At 43.8% G+C, this 26,988-nt stretch overlaps 1 protein-coding gene across 1 annotated transcript in view; it reads left to right on the top strand.

Moving 5' to 3' along the window:
• The first annotated feature begins 13,381 nt into the window (after positions 1-13,381).
• The window catches only part of ome (dipeptidyl peptidase 4 omega), a 545,964-nt gene continuing 532,357 nt past the window's right edge, over positions 13,382-26,988 (top strand). Inside the window, exon 1 of the mRNA XM_068227167.1 lies at positions 13,382-13,452. Coding sequence (XP_068083268.1) covers positions 13,429-13,452 — 24 coding nt within the window. The 5' untranslated portion in view covers positions 13,382-13,428. The remainder of the gene's footprint in view (positions 13,453-26,988) is intronic.

Below are 26,988 nucleotides of genomic sequence, written 5' to 3'. Positions count from 1 at the left end.
CCAGCCAATAAACGACTGTGGGTGTGTCTTAATTATTCACGAAAGGTCTCGAATCTTCCCCGAGAGTATAAAAACTGCTGATTTTCCTGTGTCTCCGCCACTCGAACAACATCTAGCCTAATGTATGGAAGTGTAGCAGGAGGCGGGAAGCGCCTCTTTCATCCGGCAGAAGCTCTTCAGCAAGGTAATGGCCACTTAACCATCTTTATTTCTTGCTAGCTCAGAAGTTTAACCCGCGGGGAAGGTCCGAAACCTTTATTATGTAACCTATCTTCAAAACATGTAAATTGCCGTCACTTATGTAAAACTTCATATATCTTTAACTGTAAATCGGGGATAGAGAGTGCTTTACCCTCTCGAGCTCCCCTTCATTTTTGCCTTGAGGTGACTACGTTTTGGTAACTTTTTCTTCCTTAATGTATTAAATTTTCTTACACGAGTCACCTCCATAGTTTGGGAATAGCCCCTGGTTCATCGGCCTAGAGCCTCTTAGGTTTTAAAAGATTTCAAGTAGGAGTGCAAGCTCTGGCCTCCATTAATTTTGCATTTTGGGCCATTAACTTAACTTGTTATTTTTCTACTAAGCCCCAGTAGGTTGGGTACAAGATACCCCCGTTTCATTTGATGTAAACTGTGTCTTGATGGCAATTTTGTGTAAAAGTCTGGTATTACCTTTAATAGGCTTGACAAATTGAGAGCGGGTCAGCTCTTTCTTGTATTTGGATATGTGCCTCTAGGAGGCTTGACATTGCCAGGTGGGAGCAAGTGCTCCATGCAGTAAGGGGATTTCTGCTCTTTGGTAATATGTGGTTGTGAGCTGAGAGCTCAGGAATTGTAAAAAGGTGGGCTCGAAGCCCAGATCGTTAAAGTATCTCTAAATCTTGGCTTTCCTGGTCTCGTACCTGATTTGTTAACTTGTTGTTATTTGTTGAATGTTCAAATTCTATGTCAAAATTGTTAAGTTTTGCTAAATATAACCTTTAATTCAATTTTAATTAATATCTCAGCTTTGTAGTTAGATCCATTCCAGCCCGCACCTTCTTTCACCTCTGCATTCCACGGGTAACCCCGTAACAACAACAACATAACAACAACAACAACAACAATAATAATAATAATAATAATAATAATAATAATAATAATAATAATAATAATAATAATAACTTCTACCTCAGAGAACTGCCTCACTCTTTTCCGTAGTAGGCCACTACCTTGAGACCTGATGGTGAAAATCTTTGGTATACAATGAGTCTTAGGATCAGGACTAACAAGAAGAAATACTATAGCATTTAACTACAAGGTGTTTCCTATATGGCCATTGACGATAATTCATTGTTGTTATTTAAAACTCAAGAGTGATATAAGAGACTGCAATTTTCAAGTGTAATTCCAATCTGCTACGATTTTTTTTACAACTTGCTTTACGTCGCACCGACACAGATAGGTCTCACGGCGACGATGGGACAGGAAAGGGCTAGGGGTACGAAGGAAGCGGCCGTGGCCTTAATTAAGGTACAACCCCAGCATTTTCCTGGTGTGAAAATTGGAAACCACGGAAAACCATCTTCAGGGCTGCCGACAGTGGGACTGGAACCCACTATCTCCCGAATACTGCATACTGGCTGCACTTAAGCGGCTGCAGCTATCGAGCTCGGTAATCTGCTACGATTTTACTTATGTATAAACTGATTGTGTCTGCCTCTGTGGTGTAGTGGTTAGTGTGATTAGCTGCCACCCCCGGAGGCCCGGGTTCGATCCCCAGCTCTGCCACGAAAACTGAAAGGTGGTACGAGGGCTGGAACGGGGTCCACTCAGCCTCGGGAGGTCAGCTGAGTAGAGGAGGGTTTTATTCCTCATCAGCCATTCTCGAAGTAGTTTTCCGTGGTTTCCCACTTCTCTTCCAGGTTAATGCCGGAATGATGCCTAACTTAAAGCCGCGGCCACTTACTTACCACTTCCTTGCCTATCCCTTCCAATCTTCCCATCCCTCAACAATGCCCCCGTTCAGCACAGCAGGTGAGGCATCCTGGGTGGGATACTGGTCCTCCTTCCCAGTCGTATCCCCCGACCCAAAGTCTCACACTCCAGCACACTGCCCTTGAGACGGTAGAGGTGAGACCGTCGCTGAGTCCGAGGGAGAAACGAACCCTGGAGCGTAAACCGATTAAGAAAGGAAGACAAATAAACGGATTGATTTTAATCTCGTGTTCATAACACTTTGTATATTTGTTTCGTACTACCATATTGTAATGGTCAAATGTAAAACCATTTTTTAAAGGAACTATGCGATTACTGTAGGTATAAAATGGTCTGAGCGTTATCATTGTAGCTTTTCGCTCGATTGACCCGGTTAAAAGAATGAAATGGCGTATGGCTTTTATTGCCGGGAGTGTCCGAGGACAATTTCGGCTCGCCAGATGCAGGTCTTTTGATTTGACTCCCGTAGGCGACCTGCGCGTCGTGATGAAATGATGATGAAGACGACACATTCACCCATCCCCCGTGCCGGCGAAATTAACCAATTATGGTTAAAATTCCCGACCCTGCCGGGAATCGAACCCGGGACCCTGTGACCAAAGGCCAACACGCTAACCATTTAGCCATGGAGCCGGACGATTGACCCGGTTTCTATACCGGATTCTCATGAACATTTCTAGAGGTCTAGAGTGAGATACATTCAACCCCTTGGGACACTAGTTAGTAGGGAAATGACATAACATTTCACTTTCGATCGCCCTGAAAGTGGTGCTTCCAGTCGAACGCTTGGATGGTACCGACCGAGCGGGTTGGCCGTGCGGTTAGAGGCACTGGGTTCTGACTTTGTATTCGGGAGATAGTGGGTTCGAACCTCACAGTCGACAGCCCTAAAGATGGTTTTACGTGGGCTCCGATTTTCAAACCAGGCAAATTCTGGGGCTGTACCTTAATTAAGGCCACGGCCGATTCCTTCCCACTCCTAGCCTTTTCCTGCCCATCCCCGCCATAAGACCTACTTGTGTCGGTGCGACGTTAAGCAACTTTATTTTTTTACAATTGGCTTTATGTCGCACTGACTCAGATAGGTTTTATGGTGACGATGGGCAGGAAAGTGCTAGGAGTGGGAAGGAAGTGGCCTTGGTCTTAATTAAGGTACATCCCCAGCATTTTCCTGGTGTGAAAATGGGATACCACAGAAAACATCTTCAGGGCTACCGACAGCGGGCTTCGAACCCACTGTCTCTCGGATACAAAAAAGCAACTTTTAAATGTATGGTACCGAACAAGTAGGTCACATCATTTGTTTCCCAGTCATAGCAGTTGTTAGATAGTAAATGCATGCATTAGTTCAGACACCACAATGATATAAACTCTCTTTAAATGCCTTAAGTAGGTTAGGGTTTTTGATCACAATGTGCCAAGCCTATTGCATAAAGAAAAGAAATTCTGAACAGTGTACTGAGTCATAGGTCACCATTCTTTTGATAGCCGCACATGCAGAAAGTCCAGTGTTTGTTAAGATGAGTTCGACGAAGACTTAACGTAATCCGAAATGTTCTCTTATGAGCAATCTCCAGAAATGGTGTCAACACGCGTAGAGCATGTTGCATGAGAACTAGCCTTTTGTTTTGTTGTGACACATGCACTAGATAACACAGAAAGTGAATTAAATGAAAGTTTCCAGGATGTGAATGACTTCAAATCGAAATAAAAATGTACTTAAACTTGCCGATGCAGTTGGTCAAACTTATTCTGATGCTACTGTGATTCAAGTATCGAAATCCGATCGTAACATTTTCCACACTCACACCTAGCCACATGTTTGTGAGGACTGGGTAAACTTAACGAAAACAAAGACAAACACAATAATTTTCTGTATAATTTCTGGAAGAAAGAACTACGCACAAAATACGTACTTTCTGTTTTGATAAATTCTTCATCATCACTTTCCCATGTTACTTGGGGTTAGCAGAGCTTTCTCTCTCTCTCCCCCTCTCTCTCTTCTTTTTACCCTTAATACGGATAGGGATGTCAGCAGTAGTTAGAGAGTTAGCAGAGCACCTAGGCTCTTTATAGAACTGGTAGGTTAGTAACTTTGGTATTAAACATAGACTATTTTGTATTTGAATAAACATATATATATTTGTAGATATATGGTCTCTGCGTTAGCCGGCATCCCTGTGGCAAGATTGGATGGCCATGTTTTAATACCGAAACGGGGCTAAACTAACGGGCAAACACAATACAATACGAGTGGCTGTCGGTTATAGCGTTCATATCAAATTTGCAAATGGAATGACGTTAGTTTACATTCACTTCCTTTCTTAATCCGTTTACCCTCGGACTCAGCGAGGGATCCCACCTCTACCACCTCAAGGTCGGGGGATACAACTGGGGAGGAGGATCAGTACTTTGCCCAGGCGGTCTCACCTGCTATACGGAACAGGGACCTTGTGGGGGACGTGATGGGGAGATTGTAAGGTATAGACAAGGAAGTGGAAAGGAAGTGGCCGTGGCCTTAAGTTAGGTACCATCACCGCATTTGCCTGGAGGAGAAGTGGGAAAGCATGGAAAACCACTTCGAGGATGGCTGAGGTGGGAATCTAACCCTCCTCCACTCAGTTTACCTCCCGAGGCCGAATGGATCCAGTTCCAACCCTCGCACCACTTTTCAAATTTTGTGGCAGAGCCGGGATTCGAACCCGGGCCTCCGGGGGTAGCAGCTAATCAAGCTAACCACTTCACCACAGAGGCGGACTTACATTCACTTACAAAATAAAAATAAAAACACTGGGGATTCGGGGGGCGGGGCCCCTAAATAGCAAAAGCGAGTTATATCTATTGTCTCTCAGAAAGCCCGGCGGACTAGCTCAGGAGGTAGAGCGCTGGCCTTCTGAGCGTAACTTAGCAGGTTCGACCCTGGCTCAGTCTGATGGTATTTGAAGGTGCTCAAATACGTAAGCCTCGTGTCGGTAGGTTTACTACCGGGCGAGTTGGCCGTGCGGTTAGCGGGGCGCGGCTGTGAGCTTGCATCCGAGAGATAGTGGGTTCAAACCCCACTGTTGGCAGCCATACAGATGATTTTCCGTGGTTTCCCATTTTCACACAAGGCAAATGTTGGGGCTGTACGTTAATTAAGACCACGGCTGCTTCCTTCCCATTCCTAGGCCTTTACTGTCCCATCGTCGCCATATAACCTATCTGTGTCGGTGCGACGTAAAGCAACTAGCAAAAAGGTAGATTTACTGGCACGTAGTGAACTCTGGCGGAACAAAGTTTTCTCACCTAGGCGTCTCCGAAGAGCATAAAAATGTACTCATGTGACGTAAGCATTGTTGTTGTTGTTGTTGTTGTTGTTGTTGTTGTTGTTGTTGTTGTTGTTGTTGTTGTTATTCATCGTTAGGGCCACTAAGGACCGCAGGATCTCAGTGTCTTCTTGTGGGCCCACTTTCCGGGTGTGCTCTCTGCCATGCATCAGAATGGGCATGCTTCAATCGAACTGGGACTTCTTGATGAACGGATTTAAGTTAGTGTTTGATAGTGATGGGTTGCGACCGGATCGCGAAGAGTCGATTCCATTTGCCTGGGGAATCAGGTACCCGATTCCGGAATCGGATAGTGATGGGTTGCGACTGGAATAGCGAAGAGTCGATTCCATGTGCCTGGGGGAATCGGGTACCTGATTCCGAGGAACTAGTAGCACCATCTATGATGCAGATACGTAAACAGGTGCAGCACGAATGTGTTCTGTAATGTCAGTTCGTTTTGGTTTATAACGAGGTCACTTTACAAGCCGTGCCTGCTCTCACTGTAGTGTCCTGGATTTATATACTCCAATGCGACTGTAATTTGATCAGAAAATATGATTCTCTGTTTGAAACTAATCGAACTGCATGGATTGTAAACAAATAAAAACTTGAATGGAGATTATGACGTAATATAACACTACTATTTCGACAAAATACAACTGTATTAAAGAGATAACCTTAACTAATGTTAAACAGTGATGAAAACAAAAATAATAATTCTGACAGTTTCTCATAAAAATATTTAGCAGTATCATTAATCGTTCTTTTTCTTCTTATTCTACAAATTTTTCCACACCTGTGGGGTCGCGGGTGCGAACTGTATCTCACATGTTGATTTGGCCCTGTTTTACAACTGGATGCCCTTCCTGTCGCAAACCCTATGTGGAGGGATGTAATCACTATTGCGTGTTCCTGTAGCGGTTGGTAGTGTAGTGTGTTGTCTGAATATGAAGAGGAACATGTTAGGACAAACACAAACACCCAGTCCCCGGGCCAAATGAACTAATGAGAGGCGATTAAAACCTCCCACCCCGCCGGGGATCGAACCCGGAAACCTCTAAACCGAAGGCCTCAACGCTGACCATTCAGCCAATTAGTCGGGCAGTAGCACTAAAGGTTCATTGCAAATTAAATGTAACGGAAGAGAGGTATGCTACGAAAGAAGTTGTGTACTTATTAAAAATGTGACTTAATTCCACAGACTTTATACGTTTATGTTAGAGAGATTTGAAAACTGCATGAGAAAACCACAGTATAAGCATAAATAACACTGTCGATTGCTTCACCCAGTGTCGAAATGTGTAATGTGATTTCCAGACTATGAGGATAAATTGTTATTTCATTATTATGAGGCATAATTCATTCATGAAAACCAATAAGATATTTCACTGTATACAGTGAACACTCTGGTGACGTCATCGGGAACCGATTCCTCGCATGCGACATTGAGTGCGACTTCGGTGTCGTAGGAACCGATTCTCGCGATTCCAGGCGTCATTCGCGCACATCACTAGTGTTTGAGTGATGCTCGGTGTTGAATGTCTGTTTCTGTGATTCCACACTTTAAAAGATCCTTATCGATCTCGACCAACCAAGGAGAAAGCGTTTTGAGACTTCTGAAGCAGGATAATAAGCTTTTACAGATTCATTCAGCTGGCAATCTGGAGATGTGAGCGTAAAATGTTATTCGGTGTGGGTGTATATGGGACCAAGAATTTTTCGGATAATCCTCCTTTCCTTAATTGCCAGTTTTCAAGCAAGCTATGTGTTCGAAGTGTTAAATAATAATAATAATAATAATAATAATAATAATAATAATAATAATAATAATAATAATAATAATAATAATAGTTACGGGGTTACGCGTGGAATGCAGAGGTGAAAGAAGGTGCGGGCTGAAATGGGTCTATCCACAAAGCTGAGATATGAATTAAAATTGCATTAAAGGTTATATTTTCGAAAATATCAAAACTTAACAATTTTCACGTAAAATTTCAACAAATAACAACAAGTCAAATCAGGTACAAGACCAGGAAAGCCAAGATTTAGAGATAATTTAACTATCTGGGCGTCAAGCCCTAAGTTTTACAATTTCTGAGCTCTCAGCTCAAAACCCCTAATAATATGGAGCGCTTGCTCGAACCTTTGAATATCAAGCCTCTCTGAGGCACTTTTACCACAAATAAAAGAGCTGACCCGCTCTCAATATCCTGAGTCTATCAAAGGCCACAGCAGACTTTACCATTAACTGCCCTCAAGGCACACTTACAAGGAAACAGGGGTATCTTGTACCCAACCTACTGGGCCTTAGAAAAAAAAATAACAGGTTAAGTTAATGGCCCAAAATGCAAAATGAATGGAGGCGAGAATTTGCACTACTACATGAAACTTCTTAAAACCTACGAGGCACTAGGCCGGTGGAACAGTGCTATTCCCAACCAGTGGAGGTGACTCGTATACAGAATAAATTTAACACATTAAGGAAGAGTAGAAAAAACGGTTACGAAAACGTAGTCACCTCAAATCCAAAATGAAGGGGAGCTCGAGAGGGTAAAACAATCTCTATCCCCAATTTACAGTTAAAGATATATGAAGTTTTTACAGAATTCTACATGTTTAATAGATAGGTTACATGGTAAAGGTTTCGGGCCTTCCCCGCGTGTTAAACTGCTGAGCTAGCAAGAAATAAAGATGTTATGCGGCCATTACCTTATTGAAGACTGCTGCCTGAAAAAAGAGGCGCTTCCCGCCTCCTGCTACACGTCCAGACACTAAGTTAACTGTTGATGATGTGGCCGAGAGACAAGAAAATCAGCAGTTTTTATACCCTCGAGGAAAATTCGAGACCTTTCATGAATAAAACAGCCACAACCACAGGCTTTTATTGGCTGGCTAAAAGTTACACATCAAAATTGAAGAAGAAAGACACGATTGGTCAAAAATTAATTACAGAAATAATTGATTGGCTAACTTTAAAACTGGCGGAAAGAAGATTAATATTGCCAACCCACAAATGAAAGACCGGAATTTAGTTATAGGAAAACTTATGAGTACAAAATATCTTCAAGAGAAGTTCCTTCACTTCGCACCAGGGTGCATGATCATAGTTTTTTAGTAGAGACGTCTATAAGAGAATGTCCACATTTCTTGATGAATGGAAAACAAAACAAGTGGAACTCCACACAGTATTAACAACTTCGTAATCACAAAATTTACTGTAGTGACACCTTCTGAGACACTAATGAGTTGATCCAGTTTTTACAGTTCAGAGTTTCTCCTGTAGAGGAGTACTTTAAGGGGGAAAATTCAAATGTGCGGCGTAGAGGTGTACCAGCCGGTACAACAACAACAACAACAACAACAACAACAACAACAACAACAACAACAACAACAACAACAACAACAACAACAACAATAATAATAATAATAATAATAATAATAATAATAATAATAATAATAATAATAATAATTGCCTCTCTGAGGTGTAGTGGTTAGTGTGATTAGCTGCCACCTCCCGGAGGCCCGGGTTCGATTCCCGGCTCTGCCACGAAATTTGAAAAGTGGTACGAGAGCTGGAACGGGGTCCACTCAGCCTCGAGAAGTCAACTGAGTAGAGGGGGTTCGATTCCCACCTTAGCCATCCTGGAAGTGGTTTTCCGTGGTTTCCCACTTCTCCTACAGGCAAATGCCGGGATGGTACCTCACTTAAGGCCACGGCCGCTTCCTTCCCTCTTCCTCGTCTATCCCTTCCAATCTTCCCATCCCCCACCAAGGCCCCTGTTCAGCATAGCAGGTCAGGCCGCCTGGGCGAGGGACTTGTTCTCCTCCCCAGTTGTATTCCCCGACCCAATGTCTCAAGCTCCAGGACACTGCCCTTGAGGCGGTAGAGGTGGGATCCCTCGCTGAGTCCGAGGGAAAAACCAACCCTGGAGGGTAGGCTGATTAAGAAAAAAGAAAATATTAGTCGATAGGGCATCCAATAACAAATATTTGAGAATTAAATTTTAGGCCTACAGGGCGAGTTGGCCGTACGGTTAGGAGCGCACAGCTGTGAGCTCGCATCCGGGAGATAGTGGGTTCGAACACCACTGTCGGCAGCCCTGAAAATGGTTTTCCATGGTTTCCCATTTTCACACCAGGTGAATGCTGGGGCTGTACCTTAATTAAGGCCACGGTCAATTCCTTCCCATTCCTAGACCTTTCCTGTCCCATCGTCGCCATACGACCTATCTGTGTCGGCGCGACGTAAATCAACTAGCAAAAAAAAAAAAAATACTATGCCTTGCCCTAAACTACCATTTCTCTTAGCATGAATAAGATTATTTATGACGTGGATTGTAGCGACTTATTCTCTGACTTTGCATACCGATTTTCATTAAGATAGGACCACTAATAACATAAATACACTGACTGACAGAGCAAATGCAACACCAAGAAGGAGTGGTCAGAACTTTATGCCAATTGCAGGGTAGACTGACGTCACTGAGGTATGCTCATGATGTGAAATGCGCCGCTGTGCTGCGCACGTAGCGAACGATAAATGGGACACGGCGTTGGCGAATGGCCCACTTCGTACCGTGATTTCTCAGCCGACAGTCATTGTAGAACGTGTTGCCGTGTGCCACAGGACACGTGTATAGCTAAGAATGCCAGGCCGCCGTCAACGGAGGCATTTCCAGCAGACAGACGACTTTACGAGGGGTATGGTGATCGGGCTGAGAAGGGCAGGTTGGTTGCTTCGTCAAATCGCAGCCGATACCCATAGGGATGTGTCCACGGTGCAGCGCCTGTGGCGAAGATGGTTGGCGCAGGGACATGTGGCACGTGCGAGGGGTCCAGGCGCAGCCCGAGTGACGTCAGCACGCGAGGATCGGCGCATCCGCCGCCAAGCGGTGGCAGCCCCGCAAGCCACGTCAACCGCCATTCTTCAGCATGTGCAAGACACCCTGGCTGTTCCAATATCGACCAGAACAATTTCCCGTCGATTGGTTGAAGGAGGCCTGCACTCCGGGCGCCCGCTCAGAAGACTACCATTGACTCCACAGCATAGACGTGCACGCCTGGCATGGTGCCGGGCTAGAGCGACTTGGATGAGAGAATGGCGGAACGTCGTGTTCTCCGATGAGTCACGCTTCTGTTCTGTCAGTGATAGTTACCGCAGACGAGTGTGGCGTCGGCGTGGAGAAAGGTCAAATCCGGCAGTAACTGTGGAGCGCCCTACCGCTAGACAACGCGGCATCATGGTTTGGGGCGCTATTGCGTATGATTCCACGTCACCTCTAGTGCGTATTCAAGGCACGTTAAATGCCCACCGCTACGTACAGCATGTGCTGCGGCCGGTGGCACTCCCGTACCTTCAGGGGCTGCCCAATGCTCTGTTTCAGCAGGATAATGCCCGCCCACACACTGCTCGCATCTCCCAACAGGCTCTACGAGGTGTACAGATGCTTCCGTGGCCAGCGTACTCTCCGGATCTCTCACCAATCGAACACGTGTGGGATCTCATTGGACGCCGTTTGCAAACTCTGCCCCAGCCTCGTGCGGACGACCAACTGTGGCAAATGGTTGACAGAGAATGGAGAACCATCCCTCAGAACACCATCCGCACTCTTATTGACTCTGTACCTCGACGTGTTTCTGCGTGCATCGCCGCTCGCGGTGGTCCTACATCCCACTGAGTCGATGCCGTGCGCATTGTATAACCTGCATATCGGTTTGAAATAAACATCAATTATTCGTCCGTGCCGTCTCTGTTTTTTCCCCAACTTTCATGCCTTTCGAACCACTCCTCCTTGGTGTTGCATTGTCACTGTCAGTCAGTCAGTGTATTTTAGAATTAATTTTTAGGCCTTAACCTAAGCTACCATTTCTCTCAGCGCGAATAAGATTATTTATGGCCTAGATTGTAGCGACTTATTCCCGGAGTTCACATGTCGATTTTCATCTAATTCTCTTCAGCATTTTTCTCGTGATTCGTGTACGTACAGACAGACAGAAATTACAGAAAGTTGCATGTACTAGTTACTATGGACACGTCCGACACAGAAATACCATCATTTTAAAATTCTGAGCAATGTACAGTCAAAATTATCATTTTATCTATATAGATATCTAAAATTCGTAGCTCATATCCCTACAATGTTTTCAACATTGAGTTGCTTGCCTGAAGGATGGATTTTTAAAATGCTCGATACCAACGACACTATGTCAGTATCACCGATTCCAATCAGATTCGCGAATCCACTGTATTGAAAACAAAAAGCAACGGTATTTATTTGTAAGCTCTTCGTGTTTTGAATGAGCTGGTACCTGTAGCCGTATTTGTAAACACGTCTTGGAGACTTGTTCGTGTTCAGGCTAGCGGTTGACTTCATAGAGATATCTGCTGGGGTCACAGCTGATATAACATGGTTTTATGGTCAGGAAGAAATAAAAAAAATGGACTGTTCTTTACTGTTTAGCCTCCTTCGATTGAAAACCTACAGCCTGTTTCCAGTCAATCGACCGGGTCAGAAATAGAATGAAGGCCCCATCTAGCGGCGAGGATAAGAATTGTGCCGGCTGCCGAAGCCAGTCGCACTCCTCTGGGGCTATGATTAATGGTTGACAGATGAGATGAAATGAAATGACACTGGAGAGTGTTGCTGGAATGAAAAATGACAGGAAAAGTGGTGATGATTACTGTTTTAAGAGGAAGTACGACTAGGCAATCATCCTCTATTAACACTAATCAGAGATCCGACACTTCGAAAATTGAAGGTATCGGCCAAAGAAAGACAAGGGCCATGAAGGGCGTGAAAATGAAAGACTCCCTAGGCCTCACAACCCAATACCGTCGGGTCGGAAAAGAGCAAGAGTTGACCAAGTGAGGTTGGATGGGATAGATGAAAGTCAGGAGCCGGTCACAGGTAAGTGGAAGCAATATCAGGACTTGGCTAAGGGCCCCGTGGACGCCAACTCACACTCCCAAGTTCAGAGCTCTTGGGGCCCCTTTGAGTCGCTTCTTACGACATGCAGGGGATACTGTGGGTGTTATTCTACCGCCTTCATCCACAGGGGGTTGACAGGGAAAAGCGGAGTACCCGGAGAAAAAAAAACCTGTCCCCAATTCACTTTCTTCTTCTTCTTCTTCTTCTCCTCTTCTTCTTTTTTATAAGTTTCTTTACGTCGCGCCAACACAGATAGGTCTTATGGCGACGATGGGACATGAAGGGATAGGAGTGAGAAGGAAGCTTTTTTTTTTTGCTAGGGGCTTTACGTCGCACCGACACAGATAGGTCTTTTGGCGACGATGGGATGGGAAAGGCCTAGGAGTTGGAAGGAAGGAAGCGGCCGTGGCCTTAAGTAAGGTACAGCCCCAGCATTTGCCTGATGTGAAAATGAGAAAACACGGAAAACCATTTCAGGGCTGTTGACAGTGGGGTTCGAACCCACTATCTCCAGAATATTGGATACTGACCGCAGTTAAGCGACTGCAGCTATCGAGCTCGGTCGCCTCCGCTTTGTCCAGCACAAACCTCACATGGAGTAACCGGGATTTGAACCACGGAACCCAGCCGTAAGAGGCCGGCGTGCTGTCGCCTGAGACGCGGAGGCCCTCCTTCGATTATTTTGTTGAATTATTGTGAAGAAGTATTGTAGGGTTTTGGATTTCTTGCGTAGGTGAATGTGTGTGCATACGTACGTGAGAATCAGGTAGAATATGTGTGAATGAGTTTCGTTTTCTCAGGTACACGTTAATGGAATGCTTTATAAAAAAATACCATAATACAATCCCAGGTTGCTGCGTTTATGGCACTAATTAGTTAGTTGAACATGTAAGGGACCATGAACTCAGACCGCAGCGAAGCGTGTGCCGGCCGGCACCTTCCAGTCTTGTCGGTCTTGCCATGTTGTGCTTCCTGTTCGGCAGTGAGAGAGGAGAGGTCGGCCCCACTCATGGCCCGCTAGAGCGCGTATTGGGGTGAGCGCCAGTTAGCCAGTAGTTGCACTCTGACAGGCGTGCGGGCAACATCGTGTGATGCTTTCGTGTGCTTCAGTAGTAGCCTATTACGTATCGTAAAATAGTAGTATTGTGTTGGACACCATGGTGACGGAACAACAGCACCACACGACCTCCAATGGCAGAAACTCCGTAGCCGGTATGGAAATGGGAAACAGTGTTCAGGTAAGCCGACATGATTTTAGACACTAAAATGAACGTGTTAGAAACTCTTCAGAGAATATTATTTGTTTACATGTATAACTAGTTTTGGCTGGTGTTCACAAGTTTAACAACTTGATACGGCCTGAACTTCATTGTTTAACTGTTGTTGTCATTTCATTGAGAGAGAACAATAGCCAGATAAAACTGTAGTTGGTAATTACATCTATCTTTGGACTTGGGAACGGATTCTTTTTTTGGCCGTGCGGTTAGGAGCGCACAGCTGTGAGCATACATTCTGGAGATAGTGGGTGCGAACCCCACTGTCAGCAGCCCCGAAGATGGTTTTCCGTTGTTTCCCATTTTCACACCAGGCTGTACATGAATTATGGCCACTTTACTTCCCACTGCTAGCCCTTTCCTATCCCACCGTTGTCATAAGACCTATCTGTGTCGGTGCGACGTAAAGCTAATTGTAAAGAAGAATAACGTCTTTTTTTTTGCGAAAAGTTCAGTCGCAGTTTTTATATTCTGGGAGGGTCGTGTTAGCTGAGTGACATAGTCACTGACTTCTTATGGAAGCGACTTCGGCTCGAAATCTATCTAACACAGTACATATAGAGTAAGAAAAGAAAAAAACTGTCACGTATCTGTGGTACAGATTACACATAAAACTGTAGGTTCTGCAGCGAATGATCGCCAGGTTAACAAAGCGCGTAAAACCACAGGCTTGCTATTTTCTTACTTTTTTTTTTCAGAGTAAAGTAAAAACCGAGCTTCCAATATTTCACTTGATATTGTAGTTATGTTTAAAAAATTAAAACAATTGTAATACCGGTACCGTACATCTGAAACTACTTTTGTAAAAGGGGGTGCCATTTAATATAAAATATGCCGTACCTTACTGGAAATGGAAACTTACAACCTGTTTTCCAGTCATTGACCGGGTCAGGGATGTAATGAATGAAACATATATAGGCTGTTATTACAATGGGGTCGCCACTCCCAAGGTGATTTATTAATGAATGATAAATGCTATGAAATGATAATGGAGAGTGTTGCTGGAATGAAAGATGACAGGGAAAACCGGAGTACCCGGAGAAAAACCTGTCCCGCCTCCGCTTTGTCCAGCACAAATCTCACATGGAGTCACCGGGATTTGAACCACGGTATCCAGCGGTGAGAGGCCGACGCGCTGCCGCCTGAGCCACGGAGGCTCCTACCGTACCTTACTGTCTTTTGTTATTTAATATTCCAAGAAAAAAATTCTGTACAAATAGGAATTGTTGTTTGTTTTTGAATATTGAATTTTCACGACCGCATTGTAATCGAAACAGACTTTCAACGTTTTAGGTCGTGTTACGTACATGTAGTACGTGTTGAAGAGATGTTAAGTACAGAACAAAAATGGCCAGCCGGACACCAGTGGGAGGTTGTGGGTTCGGATCCCACTGGTGTCCGGCTGGCCATTTTTGTTCTGTACTTAACATCTCTTCAACACGTACTACATGTAAGTAACACGACCTAAAACGTTGAAAGTCTGTTTCGGTTGTTTGTTTTGTTTCTTTTTACTGGCAAATGTGACAACGGCAAATTTCTACAGGTGGGTCAGTTGTTAGGCAGTTCCATCAGGGAGTTATTTCTGGGATGACCAACGATGAGATCTAAAACTATTCCTCTACTGAATTCGCGAATACCACGGCCAGCGCTTATATGTTCTGAATGTCCCGAGTCTGTATCTTCTAGATTTCAAAGAATTGTTCACAACCAAGTTAGATACACGAAGGAAGAAAAGCTTAGGTGTGATAATGTAACGTGAGGCAGAAATAGAACTTATCTGATTTTAATGGCGTATGGCCTCCGGAGAGGCCTGGTGCATGTCTTTTTCTAGCAGACGGCCTATTAGGCGAACTGCATGTCTGTGAAGATGATGGCCCTACCTAGGATGATTTCTAATGTTGAATACGCCTCACACACCCAGCCCCCGAGCCATTGGAATTAACCAATTAAGGTTAAAATTCCCGACCCGGCTGGGAATCGAACCCAGGACCCTCTGAACCGAAGGCCAGTACGCTGACATTCAGCCAACGAGTAGGACAACTTATCTGATGTTAAGAGTTAATTCAAAATGCCTCTGTGGTATAATTTCCTACTTTCACTTATCTCAAACCATTTCGACCATCTATAAGCTTAACTCGAACAATCCCCAGTTTTTGCGAGTCGACTCTCAACTTGCGAAATAAAGTTATGTTTGTTGTTGTCATTTTGCGGGATCAGGTCATGTTACCTTTCGTGTAACAGGAGTAGAAATTGTCTGAATTTCTGCGGAGTCTGTAGCTGTGACTGTAACAATTGTTACTTGGGCCTTGAAGAGATAGGTTTCCTAAGAAATTTAATAAATTCCTATGACAGCATTTTCCTGAAGTTAATGAATGCGCAATGACCCGAGATAGACAACAGTAAGGAAAGACTGGGTCGGTGCCCGGATCGGTTTTCTAGTCGCATCCTTCTAGGGGCGATAGATCAGGAAGGGGAATTGAAATATCTATAAAACACCCTTGGCACAACAGCTCTTATGGGTATTGGCCTACCAAGCGACTACTGTTCAGACAGAAGGCCTGCAGATTCCTAGATGACGCGTGGACAGGGTGACGAATCCCCACGGGCGTTTTTTCTTGGCTTCATATACTGGAACTGCTATCTCACCATTATATAGTTCCTCAGTTGCTCTCACATAGGCTGAACGAACCTCTAGCCAGCCCTCAGATCCGGGTAAAAATCCCTGACCAGATCGAAATCGAACTCGTGGACTCCAGGTAAGAGGCAGGCTCGCTTTCTGTAGACCGCGGGGTCGGGTCTCGTATTTTTTGTTATCATACAGCTATCTGCTGAATACTTGAATGCGAAATTGAATTAATGTAGTAAAAATGTACCTCAAGTGTGGAACAATAATTGAAGGATTTACCGGAAGGTCTACGCATGTGATTTATTTATTTATTTATTTATTTATTTATTTATTTATTTATTTATTCTTTCTTTCTTTCTTTCTTTCTTTCTCGAGGTTGGTTTTCCCCTCGGACTCAGCGAGGGATCTCACCTCTACCGTCTCAAGGGCAGTGTCCTGGAGGGTGAGACTTCGGGTCGGGGATACACCTGGGAAGGAGGACCAATACCTCGCCCAGGTCGCCTCACTTGCTTTGCTGAACAGGGGCCTTGTGGGGGGGGGGGGGTAGATTGGAAGGTATGGGCAAGGAAGAGGGAAGGAAGCGGCCGTGGCCTTCAGTTAAGTGCCATGACGACATTTGCATGGAGGAGAAGTGGGAAACCACGGAAAACCACTTCGAGGATGGCTGAGGAGGGAATAGAAACCTCCTCTACTCAGTTGACCTCCCGAGACTGAGTGGACTCAATTCCATCCCTCATACCACTTTCTAAATTTCGTTGTAGTGCCGGGAGTCGAACCCGGGTCCCCGGAGTCGGCAGTTAATCATACTAACCACTACACGACAGAAGCGGACTATCCCTTACTTAAATTAGTAGTATATATGTTTCATTCGTACTGACCAGACGGGTATTAATTCTTGAAAAACATATATCTATATGATTCTCTTTAGGAATAGTCTATAACTTTCGGGCCCGGTTTCATCAACACATGTTAGTACTTAACAAGGTGTTAAATCATTTTAACATACGATTTAAGAAAATTTGCGTTTCATCAACAACTGTTAACATTAACAAATATTAAACTGCGTATTAAAGTTAACATCAGGTATTTCCAATGTTAAATGGCTAACATTAGCATTTAGCAACCTGTTCCAAAATGGCTGCTGTGAATCTCGCTTTCGAGGCGGAATTGCTCTGTTTAGATCTTTTACAAAACAATCCTGATCGAAGAAGAGTTCAGCGACGTAATGACTTTGAAAATTTGACGGATGTGGAATTTCTTCATAGATACAGGTTATCGAAAATAGTCGTTGCTAAGGTTGTTGACGATATTCACGTGAGATTGGAATATCCTACGAGGAGAAACTTACCTCTTTCTCCAATGTTGGAGGTACTGATAATATTACGATTTTTTGCTACTGGTTATTTTCACATAATGGTCGGAGACAATGCTGGAATTTCTAAAGCCACTGTTAGTAGAGTTGTTTGTCGAGTGTCTGGTGCAATAGCTTCCTTGAGAAGGAGGTATATAACATTCCCTTCAGTAGAAGAGCGTCAGCAAATTATCCGCGACTTCTATGAAATAAGCCGTTTTCCTGGTGTTTGTTCTAGGTGCAATAGATTGCACACATGTAAGAATCTGATCACCTGGAGGCAATTGGGCCGAAATATATCGTAATCGGAAAGGATATTTCTCTGTTAATGTTCATGTTCAGGTGATTAGTGAGCCTAACCTCCAAATCAGGGATATACTTGCTAGGTGGTCTGGTTCTGCACACGACAATACAATATTTAATAACTCCCATATCGGAGCAGAGTTTGAAGTGGGACAATTAACGAAGTGATTTTGTTAGGTGACAAGTGGATAACCGCTAAAAAAAAAAAGTATCTGTTAACCCCATTGAAACCCTCGCGGACTTTTCCCGCGCCTCGTCCTTTTCTTTTATCGTCAAGCCATCTGTGCGCTTGCACTCAGTAACAGCCTATATATATTTACTAACTAATTCAATTAACAACTCTTTTTCGAAGGAGGAAAAATTAGAACTACGATTCCGTTTCACTTCACGCGCCATATTTTACAGCTGTACTCAAACAAAAGCGCATCGGAGCACGCTATAAAACAGCATGTTCGGATCACTGCCTCCTTGATTCGCACTAGTTCGCAATATTGGGAGAGTTAACAGTCGATTAGTTAACATTTCACAAGAAAAGTTTGATGAAACGCAAGAAACCTAACAAGATGTTAAATTTTTAACTCCGTATTAACTAAATACTTGTTAGTATATATTTAACATGTGTTGATGAAACCGGGCCTAAGTATTGACCATATTGTTATGTTGTTTTTTTTTTTTGCTACTTGCTTTACGTCGCACCGACACAGACAGGTCTTATGGCGACGATGGGACAGGGAAGGCCTGGGAGTGGGAAGGAAGCGGCCGTGGCCTTAATTAAGGTACAGCCCCAGCATTTGCCTGGTGTGAAAATGGGAAACCACGGAAAACCATTTTCAGGGCTGCCGACAGTGGGGTTCGAACCTACTATCTCCCGAATACTGGATACTGCCCGCACTTAAGCGACTGCAGCTATCGAGCTCGGTATATTGTTATGTTTGATGTTGCAAAGTTTAGTTTCGGTAGCTTTCTCCTTAGCTTCTTGCTGATTGCTGATGGTTTCGGTATTTTCGAATCTGTCTTTTGGCATAGCTTCCATCGAAATCTCAATCTTATTGATGGCTGTGCCAGTATGGAAGCTGCTGGGGTATGGGTGGTGCTGAGTAGTATCATTCGGAGCACAACTAGTGTGAGTGTTATGAAAGGTGCTACACATAAGGCCAGTCACGCTGCAATAGCACTTTGTGGCCCAATGAGGAAAGCAATGACAAACTACCTCACTAATCATGCTTTGACCTTCCTATTATAGAGACACCATCAGTTTTTGTGCATGGCTTTTGGTTATGTTACTTGAGGATCCAATCAGCCTTCGGTCTCAAGGCTTAACTAAACGTACACCTAGAGTACAGATTCACGCTGCCCCGAATTAGCTGGAACTACAGAGAGGTCGAACTATGAAATCTCACTGTCAACTGTCCGTTCCGAGTTCACTGCTCTTCACTTCCAAAAGTTGTGAGGCTCTCTATCTTCAACTAACATACCAGAAGTGATATATTATGCAGTTTAAAATGCGATTAAGCTTATTTTAAAATATGTCTTGATTTTAAATGCTGACCAAAAAATTCGTTACTCATAAAATGGGTTCTGCTTCAAATATTCTTCGGAAATTTTAAGAACTGAGATGATCATGGAAATCTTACTCTGCTCAATAGCATATGAAAACAGTGCTATTTGCTTTACGTCGCACCGACACAGATATATCTTATGGCGACGAAGGGCCATGAAGGGCCTAGGAGTGAGAAGGAAGCGGTCGTGGCCTTGATTAAGGTACAGCCCGAGCATTTGCCTGGTGTGAAAATGGAAAACCACGGAAAACCATCTTCAGGGCTGCCGACAGTGGGGCTCGAACCCACTATCTCCCGAATACTGGATACTGGCTGCACTTAAGCGACTGCAGCTATCGAGTTCGGTATGAAAACAATGAACAGCCGGGCTGAGTGGCTCAGACGTTTGAGGCGGTGGTATTCGAAGATGCTCAAATATGTCAGGTTCGTGTCGGTATTTTTACTGGTACGTAAAAAGAACTCCTGCGGGACCAAATTCCGCCATCTCGGCAAACCGTAAAAGTAGTTTTGAGACGTAAATCCAATAACCTCATTTATTTATTTATTTATTTATTTATTTATTTACTTATTTATTTATTTATTTATTTATTTATTTATTTATTTATTTATTCTGCAGCTATGGACTTCGGTTACACAAACTACCTGCCTCTTTTTCTTAGGCTTTTTATTTATTTTTTAAATATTTTTTTTTTTTGCTAGGGGCTTTACGTCGCACCGACACAGATAGGTCTTATGGCGACGTTTTAAATATTTTTAAAATGCTATTTGTTCGGGGCGTCGACCCATATAGATCTTTTGCCCCTACTGGTACCATATTATAATATTAATAATAATAATAATAATAATAATAATAATAATAATAATAATAATAATAATAATAATAAACATCACAGTTTTGTTAAAATGAATGATCGTGGTGGGTACGGGGCTTCTGAATGCACAATTTATTGTTTCCATTACTGTGTATAAAGCTGTCTGCAAGGACGCTATTGTGAACAAACTGCAGTTGAGAGTTGTGGCACGCGTGGCTAGAGAAAACCTTGAATAGTGAACGATAAACAGTGAACGATATTAACAATGCTTTACTAATGTTAACAGTACATACAGTTCACCTCCATTAGGGGTGTGCCTGAAAAGAGCTGCACCACTTCGGGGTGAGGACACAAGTTTACTTTCTTTCTTTTTTTTTTAACTTTACTTTCGTATTATTTGTAAGCCCGCCAGCGACATTTTTAACAGAGAAGTACCGCAGTCTTCCTCCGTCAACCTGTCGCACAAATTTTGCCGGGCTGAAAAGTCGGTAGAACGCTGGTCTTCTGAGCGCAAGTTGGTAGGTCGATCTTGGCTCAATCCGGTGGTATTTGAAGGTGCTCAAATACGCCAACCTCCTGTCAGTAGATTTACCGGCACGTTAAGAACTCCTGTGGGACAAAATTCTGGAAATTTAGTACCTCCAAGAACCGTAAAAGTACTTAGTTGGGCGTGAAACCAATGGCATTGTTATTAGGGTGACCAGATTCAAATAGAGAAAAAAGAGGACAAAATTATGTAAAAATGAGGACAATGCCAGAAGAAAGAGGACAAAAAATCCTCCATTGAGAGTCTCTTTTAACAAGCTGCTTTACGTCGCATCGACACCGATAGGTCTTATGGCGACGATGAGATAGGAAAAGCCTAGGTGGGAAGGAAGCGGCCGTGGCCTTAATTGAGGTTTTCATTCACATAAAAAAGAGGTATCTATTTCTACATTATACAGTAAATTCTTACAAAATTAAAAAAAGGAAACTAATTTACACGGCTTGCTGGTAGTTTTCTGAAGATTCAGTTGCATTTAGAAGTTTTGACGTGTCCAACACATACTTATAGAAAGATACACATGTAAATTCCTCTACATTATGTTGAACCATTACGAGGATTTTCACGCATTCTACTTTGAAACGGTTCCTATTATCAGTCCTTTGTGCTGAGATCAATGAAAATAGTCTTTCTACATTTGCATTGTGCCCTGGTATAGAAAAAAATAAGTATTCTGCAAGTTTTAATAACTCCAAACTACAACCAACAGACTTACGTGAATTGAAATACGTCGCCCATTTCTGACTACAAGGAAATTTGTTAAATTCAAGGTCATTACCACTCACATTTAGAAATTGTTTGAAATTGCAGAACTGATCAAAAGATTTCACATCGTCATTTTGAATGGATTTAGACTTAGCTTGCAAATACAAAATACATTTTTCAACATCACATTAATCAATAGAGCCTCCGTGGCTCAGGCGGCAGCGCGCCGGCCTCTCACCGCTGGATACCTTGGTTCAAACCCCGGTCACTCCATGTGAGGTTTGTGCTGGACAAAGCGGAGGCGAGACAGGTTTTTCTCCGGGTACTCCGGTTTTCCTTGTTATCTTTCATTCTAGAAACACTCTCCATTCTCATTTCATAGCATCTTTCAGTCATTAATATATATCACTTTGGGAGTGACGACCCCATCGTAATAATAATAATAACAACATCCCTGACCCGGTCATTGACTGGAAAACAGGTGGTAGGTTTTCACAGTAATCAATATCACTTTTCAGCGCCATCATATGTACTATTTCAGTAGTATAGATCCCTTTTGCGGCGCTCACATGTAACCGACCGTGAAAAACGAGGATTCAAAAGAAAGAGAATAGACATTAGCAGTGACGAATTGCACTCTCATATCGAATATTTCTTTCCAAGGTGAGTTTTAAACAATTGTACGAAGTGTGCGATTTGCAAATACTGTTGCTGTAGGAAAATACGCGCCATCATTGCAGTCCATTTCACATTTTGGCCGCTAGGACGCCTGTTTTATGTCATTATAATATGCTGTAATTATCGGTTAAGAAAAGAATGATAGTAAAACGAAAAATTACTTTGGGAGTCAGTATAATAATGCACTTGATTTGCTTTCGTTCAAGTGGATACCATAAATGTTAAAATATCAAAGATTACATTAAGTGGCAAGTAAGACTGTCTAATATTGTACTGAATTGTACTGATTTGTGTATTCACCAGTAGTTCACCAGGGGGCTACTCCAGTACATATTTTATGAACGTGCGAGATTTCTCGCACGGGTCCCCTAGTCCATTTAAAACAGGCTTCCTTCAAATCGCGGTTGTCTCCTGTCACTTGTCACGTTGTCAGCTGTCACACATTAACATAGCAGTGTTCTGACGGGTCATTACTGAGAGAGAAGCATGCAGTATAAATAATCCACCCGGATCCCGGAGAATGGTCTAACATGGAGTTCATGTCCGGATAAAAGAGGGCGACTCGTCACCCTAATTATTATTCACAAATGTATTTATTTATTTTTTGTTTGTTTGTTTATTTGTTTGTTTGTTTGTTTGTTTGTTTGTTTGTTTGTTGCATGGCTTTTAGTGCCGGGAGTGTCCGAGGACAAGATCGACTCTCCTGGAGCAAGTCTTTCTATTTGACACCCATGGATGAACTGAGCGTCTAGATGTGGAATGATGATGATGATGATGATGATGATAATTAGGTAGGGGGAGCGTGAAACCCGATGTCGGCACATAGCCTGTTGATTAAAATCAAAGGGTCTGCTCAAGGCTTAACGTCTCCATCTGACGGACGAATCACCATCACTACAGCGTCATATGTCCTCACTCCATTTGAACAGTGCGGAGAGGTTCGTAATTGAATCCAAACTTTTGGGACGCGATCTAGTGATTAGAAATTGTATACCAGCACTTCTCGTATCCTGCCGGCCAACATTCTGATGGTGAAAGCTTTTACCATTACCAGAACTCGAACCCGATAACCACGGTGTCAGACCTTAAAGAGTTGACGCTAGACATCATAGACATTACTGTAGGTATTCAAGAACTGGAAATGTGACTGTAATAAACATGTTGGGCACTAGAGAGAGGAACCTGCATTTAAATTTATTTGCAAATAAAATTAAAATAATCATAATTGAAGTTATTAGGTCTCGGGTCGTAAAAGATGATTTCGGAATCCAATTCCGATGGTAGATCTTAAATTACCTGCACCTGAGCATATGCTTGTGAGAATAGCTAAACTGTTTACTACCGAGCAAGCTGACCGTGCGGTTAGAGGCGCGGAGCTGTGAGCTTGCATCCGGGTGATAGTGGGTTCGAACCCCATTTTCGGCAGCCCTGAAGATGGTTTTCCATGGTTGCCCATTTCCACGCCAGGCAAATGCTGGGGTTGTATCTTAACTAAGGCCACGCAGCTTTCTTCCCACTCCTAGCTCTTTCCTGTTTCATCGTCGCCATAAGGCCTATCTGTGTCGTTGCGACGTAAAGCCAATATTGTAAAAGAACTGTTTACTGAACACATAAAATGCCTTTGCTGGCAAGACTTAGTGTTCATAGTTCACTCTGTCTTTTGGCATAGGCTAGAACAAACATGTTCCTTTCATTGAGTCTGTTTCATTCTCTCCTTGGCTTTGATAACATGAAACTGACTGGGGTATGAGCGATGCTAGTAATGCCATTCCTTACTCAGCCCGGTGTGAAAATGTCGTTACATTGCCAGTTGGTCGTGCAGTTAGGGGCGGGAGATAGTAGGTTCGAACCCCACTGTCGGAAGCCCTGAGGTGGTGTTGCGTGGTTTACCATTTTCACACCAGGCAAATGCTAGGGCTGTACCTTAATTAAGGCCACGGTCGCTTCCTTCCCACCGGGTGAGTTGGTTGTGCGATTAGGGGCGCGCAGCTGTGAGCTTGCATCCGGGAGATAGTGGGTTCAAACCCCGCTGTCGGCAGCTCTGAAGATGGTTTTCCGTGGTTTCGCATTTTCACGCCAGGCAAATGCTTTAGCTGTACCTTAATTAAGGCCACTGCCGCTTCCTTCCCATTCCTAGGGCTTTCCTATACCATCGTAGCCCCAACCGCACAGGAGTACTTTATTCGAGAACTGGAAAAGATCCCAAGTAACGCAGCACGATACAAAAAAATAGTAGTATTACGATAATGTTAAAAAACTTGATTAGGAAAAATTGGGAAATAGAAGACGAGCAGCTCTACTAAGCGGTATGTTGCGGGCTGTCAGTGGAGAGATGACGTGGAATGACATAAGTACACGAATAAGCTTGAATAGAGCTTTTAAAAAAGTAGGAAAGATATGAAGACAAAGTTGGAATTCAAGAGGATAAATATGCGCAGAAGTTCGTTTGTAGGAAGAGGAATTAGGGTTTGGAATAATTTACCAAGAGAGATGTTTGATAATTTCTAACTTCTTCGAAACCGTCTAAGAATAGACTAGGTCAACAGCTGATAGGGACTCTGCCACCTCACCTCAAACTCAACCCCTCCAAGACCTAATCTGTCCTCTTCCGTCATAAACGACGAAAATACCGTACCACCCGCAAACCAGACCAGCTCAAACTCCAGATCCGACACACCCCGATCCGCGCCCAGCCCACACTGAAATACCTTGGCATTCTCTTCGAACAACACCTAACTTTCCATCCCCATATCCTAAAGCTGAAATTCAAGACTGCCACCCCTGACCGACCACTTCGTCGCCTAGCCGGCACTCGGCGGTGTCTTAACTCTTTCCTTCTCCTCCTCACCTACCAGACCTTCGTCTGACCTATTACCTATAGTCTCAGCACCTTGGCAGCCATAGTCCATTCCAATCTCTACCAATCTCTCCTCTCCACTGAACGCCGTACCGTACGCCATGCTCTCCGGCCCCCATTCCGTTTTCATACCTCCGACTTTTATGATATCTTTCCCACTTCCAACGTGCCTTCCTCCGAGCCCCCAACTGAGACCACCCCTCCCTCAACCAACTCCTACGTGACTGCATCCCCCTTCCCCACACTTTATCCAGACTCCTTTACATCTTTAACGGTCCTCCCCCTCCCCCCTAAGGTGATGCTTAACTGTGATCTACCGGGCGAGTTGGCGTGCGTTTAGGGCGGCGTGGGTGTGAGCTTGCATCCGGGAGATAGTGGGTTCGAACCCCACTGTCGACAGCCCTGAAGATGGTTTTCCAAGGTTTCCCATTTTCACACCAGGCAAATGCTGAGGCTGTACCTCAATTAAGGCCAAGGTCGTTTCCTTCCTACTCGTAGGCCTTTCCTATTCCATCGTTGCCATAAGATCTATCTGTGTCGGTGCGACGTAAGGCAAATTGAAAAAAAACTTGTGATCTGTGACGGAACGCCCTCAACCCTATTATCCTCCCATCTCTCCCACAAATTTAAAAAGGACAACATGATCCACAAAATTAATTGTATATAAATAATGCAAATAGACACTTAAAACCAAATATGTATTACGTACAACATCCTGATAAAACTTAAATTGTAAATATCCCAAACTATGTACTTTGAACAACCATAAGAAATGCAGAATAAAAGAAAAACAACAAATACGATTAGCCAATAGGCCGATACCTTCTACCTCCTTATTTCCACACATCTCTTACTCAACTCCTAAATCCCTCACTTCGGCTTTAAGCCGCCTGAATCTCGTGGACAGAGAGGTGTTATCTTCCAAGTGGACCGCCTCTCCTTTCAGGGAAGGAATTAAAACTCACTTTAAAAAATAATCTGCCACCTGGGCGACAGTGAATGCAAGTGAGTAATGATTGATTGATTGATTGATTGATTGATTGATTGATCAGAACAAACAAATCCGTAGCACATATAGCCCATCAAGGGCACTGGTCTGCCTAGATGACCGCCGCCCGGTCAGATGGTCACGTGGTAATATCCGTAACTGCATTGTGGTTTCATGACTGGGTCCGACGTCTCTCATATCAGTCATCTCCTCAGTCGATTTTACGAGGTTGAGTGGCGGTCCTCAGGTCAGGACTAAAATCCTTGGACGAGGTGAAAATCGAACCCGGGACCTTCGGTTAAGAGATAGGCACGCTACCACTCAACCATGACCTTGACTCCCCAGGTACAGACGAGGAATATACGAAATAAGAGGTGGTGATGGTGATTATAGTTTTTTTTTTTTTTTTTTGCTATTTGCTTTACGTCGCACCGACACAGATATGTCTTATGGCGACGATGGGGTAGGGAAGGCCTAGGAATTGGAAGGAAGCGGCCGTGGCCTTAATTAAGGTACAGCCCTGGCATTTGCCTGGTGTGAAAATGGGAAACCACGGAAAACCATCTTCAGGGCTGCCGACAGTGGGGCTCGAACCCACTATCTCCCGATTACTGGATACTGACCGCACTTAAGCGACTGCAGCTATCGAGCTCGGTATTATTGTTTTAAGAGGAAGTACAACTAGGTAACCATCCTATATATAACACTAATCAGATGAAGAAAATGGAAGGGATCTGCGTGAAAATGAAAGACTCCCTAGGCCTCGGGAACCTAATACCGTCGGGGTCGGAAAAGAACATGACTTGGCCAAGGGAGGACGGATAGGATAGATGAAAGTGAGGAGCCTCATACAAGTACATTGAACCAATGCCAGGACTCAGCTAAGGGCCCCGTGGTCGCAACCCACGCTCCCAAGTTGAGAACCGCTGGGGTCCCGTTTACTCGCCTCTTACGACAGGCAGGTACCGAGATCGATAGCTGCAGTCGCTTAAGTGCGGCCAGTATCCAGTAATCGGGAGATAGTGGGTTCGAACCCCACTGTCGGCAGCCCTGAAGATGGTTTTCCGTGGTTTCCCA

Source organism: Anabrus simplex, chromosome 4, assembly GCF_040414725.1.
Source record: "Anabrus simplex isolate iqAnaSimp1 chromosome 4, ASM4041472v1, whole genome shotgun sequence".
Taxonomy (NCBI): domain Eukaryota; kingdom Metazoa; phylum Arthropoda; class Insecta; order Orthoptera; family Tettigoniidae; genus Anabrus; species Anabrus simplex.
The sequence above is the reverse complement of the archived record's forward strand: the minus strand, read 5'-3'. Positions and strand labels throughout refer to the sequence as shown.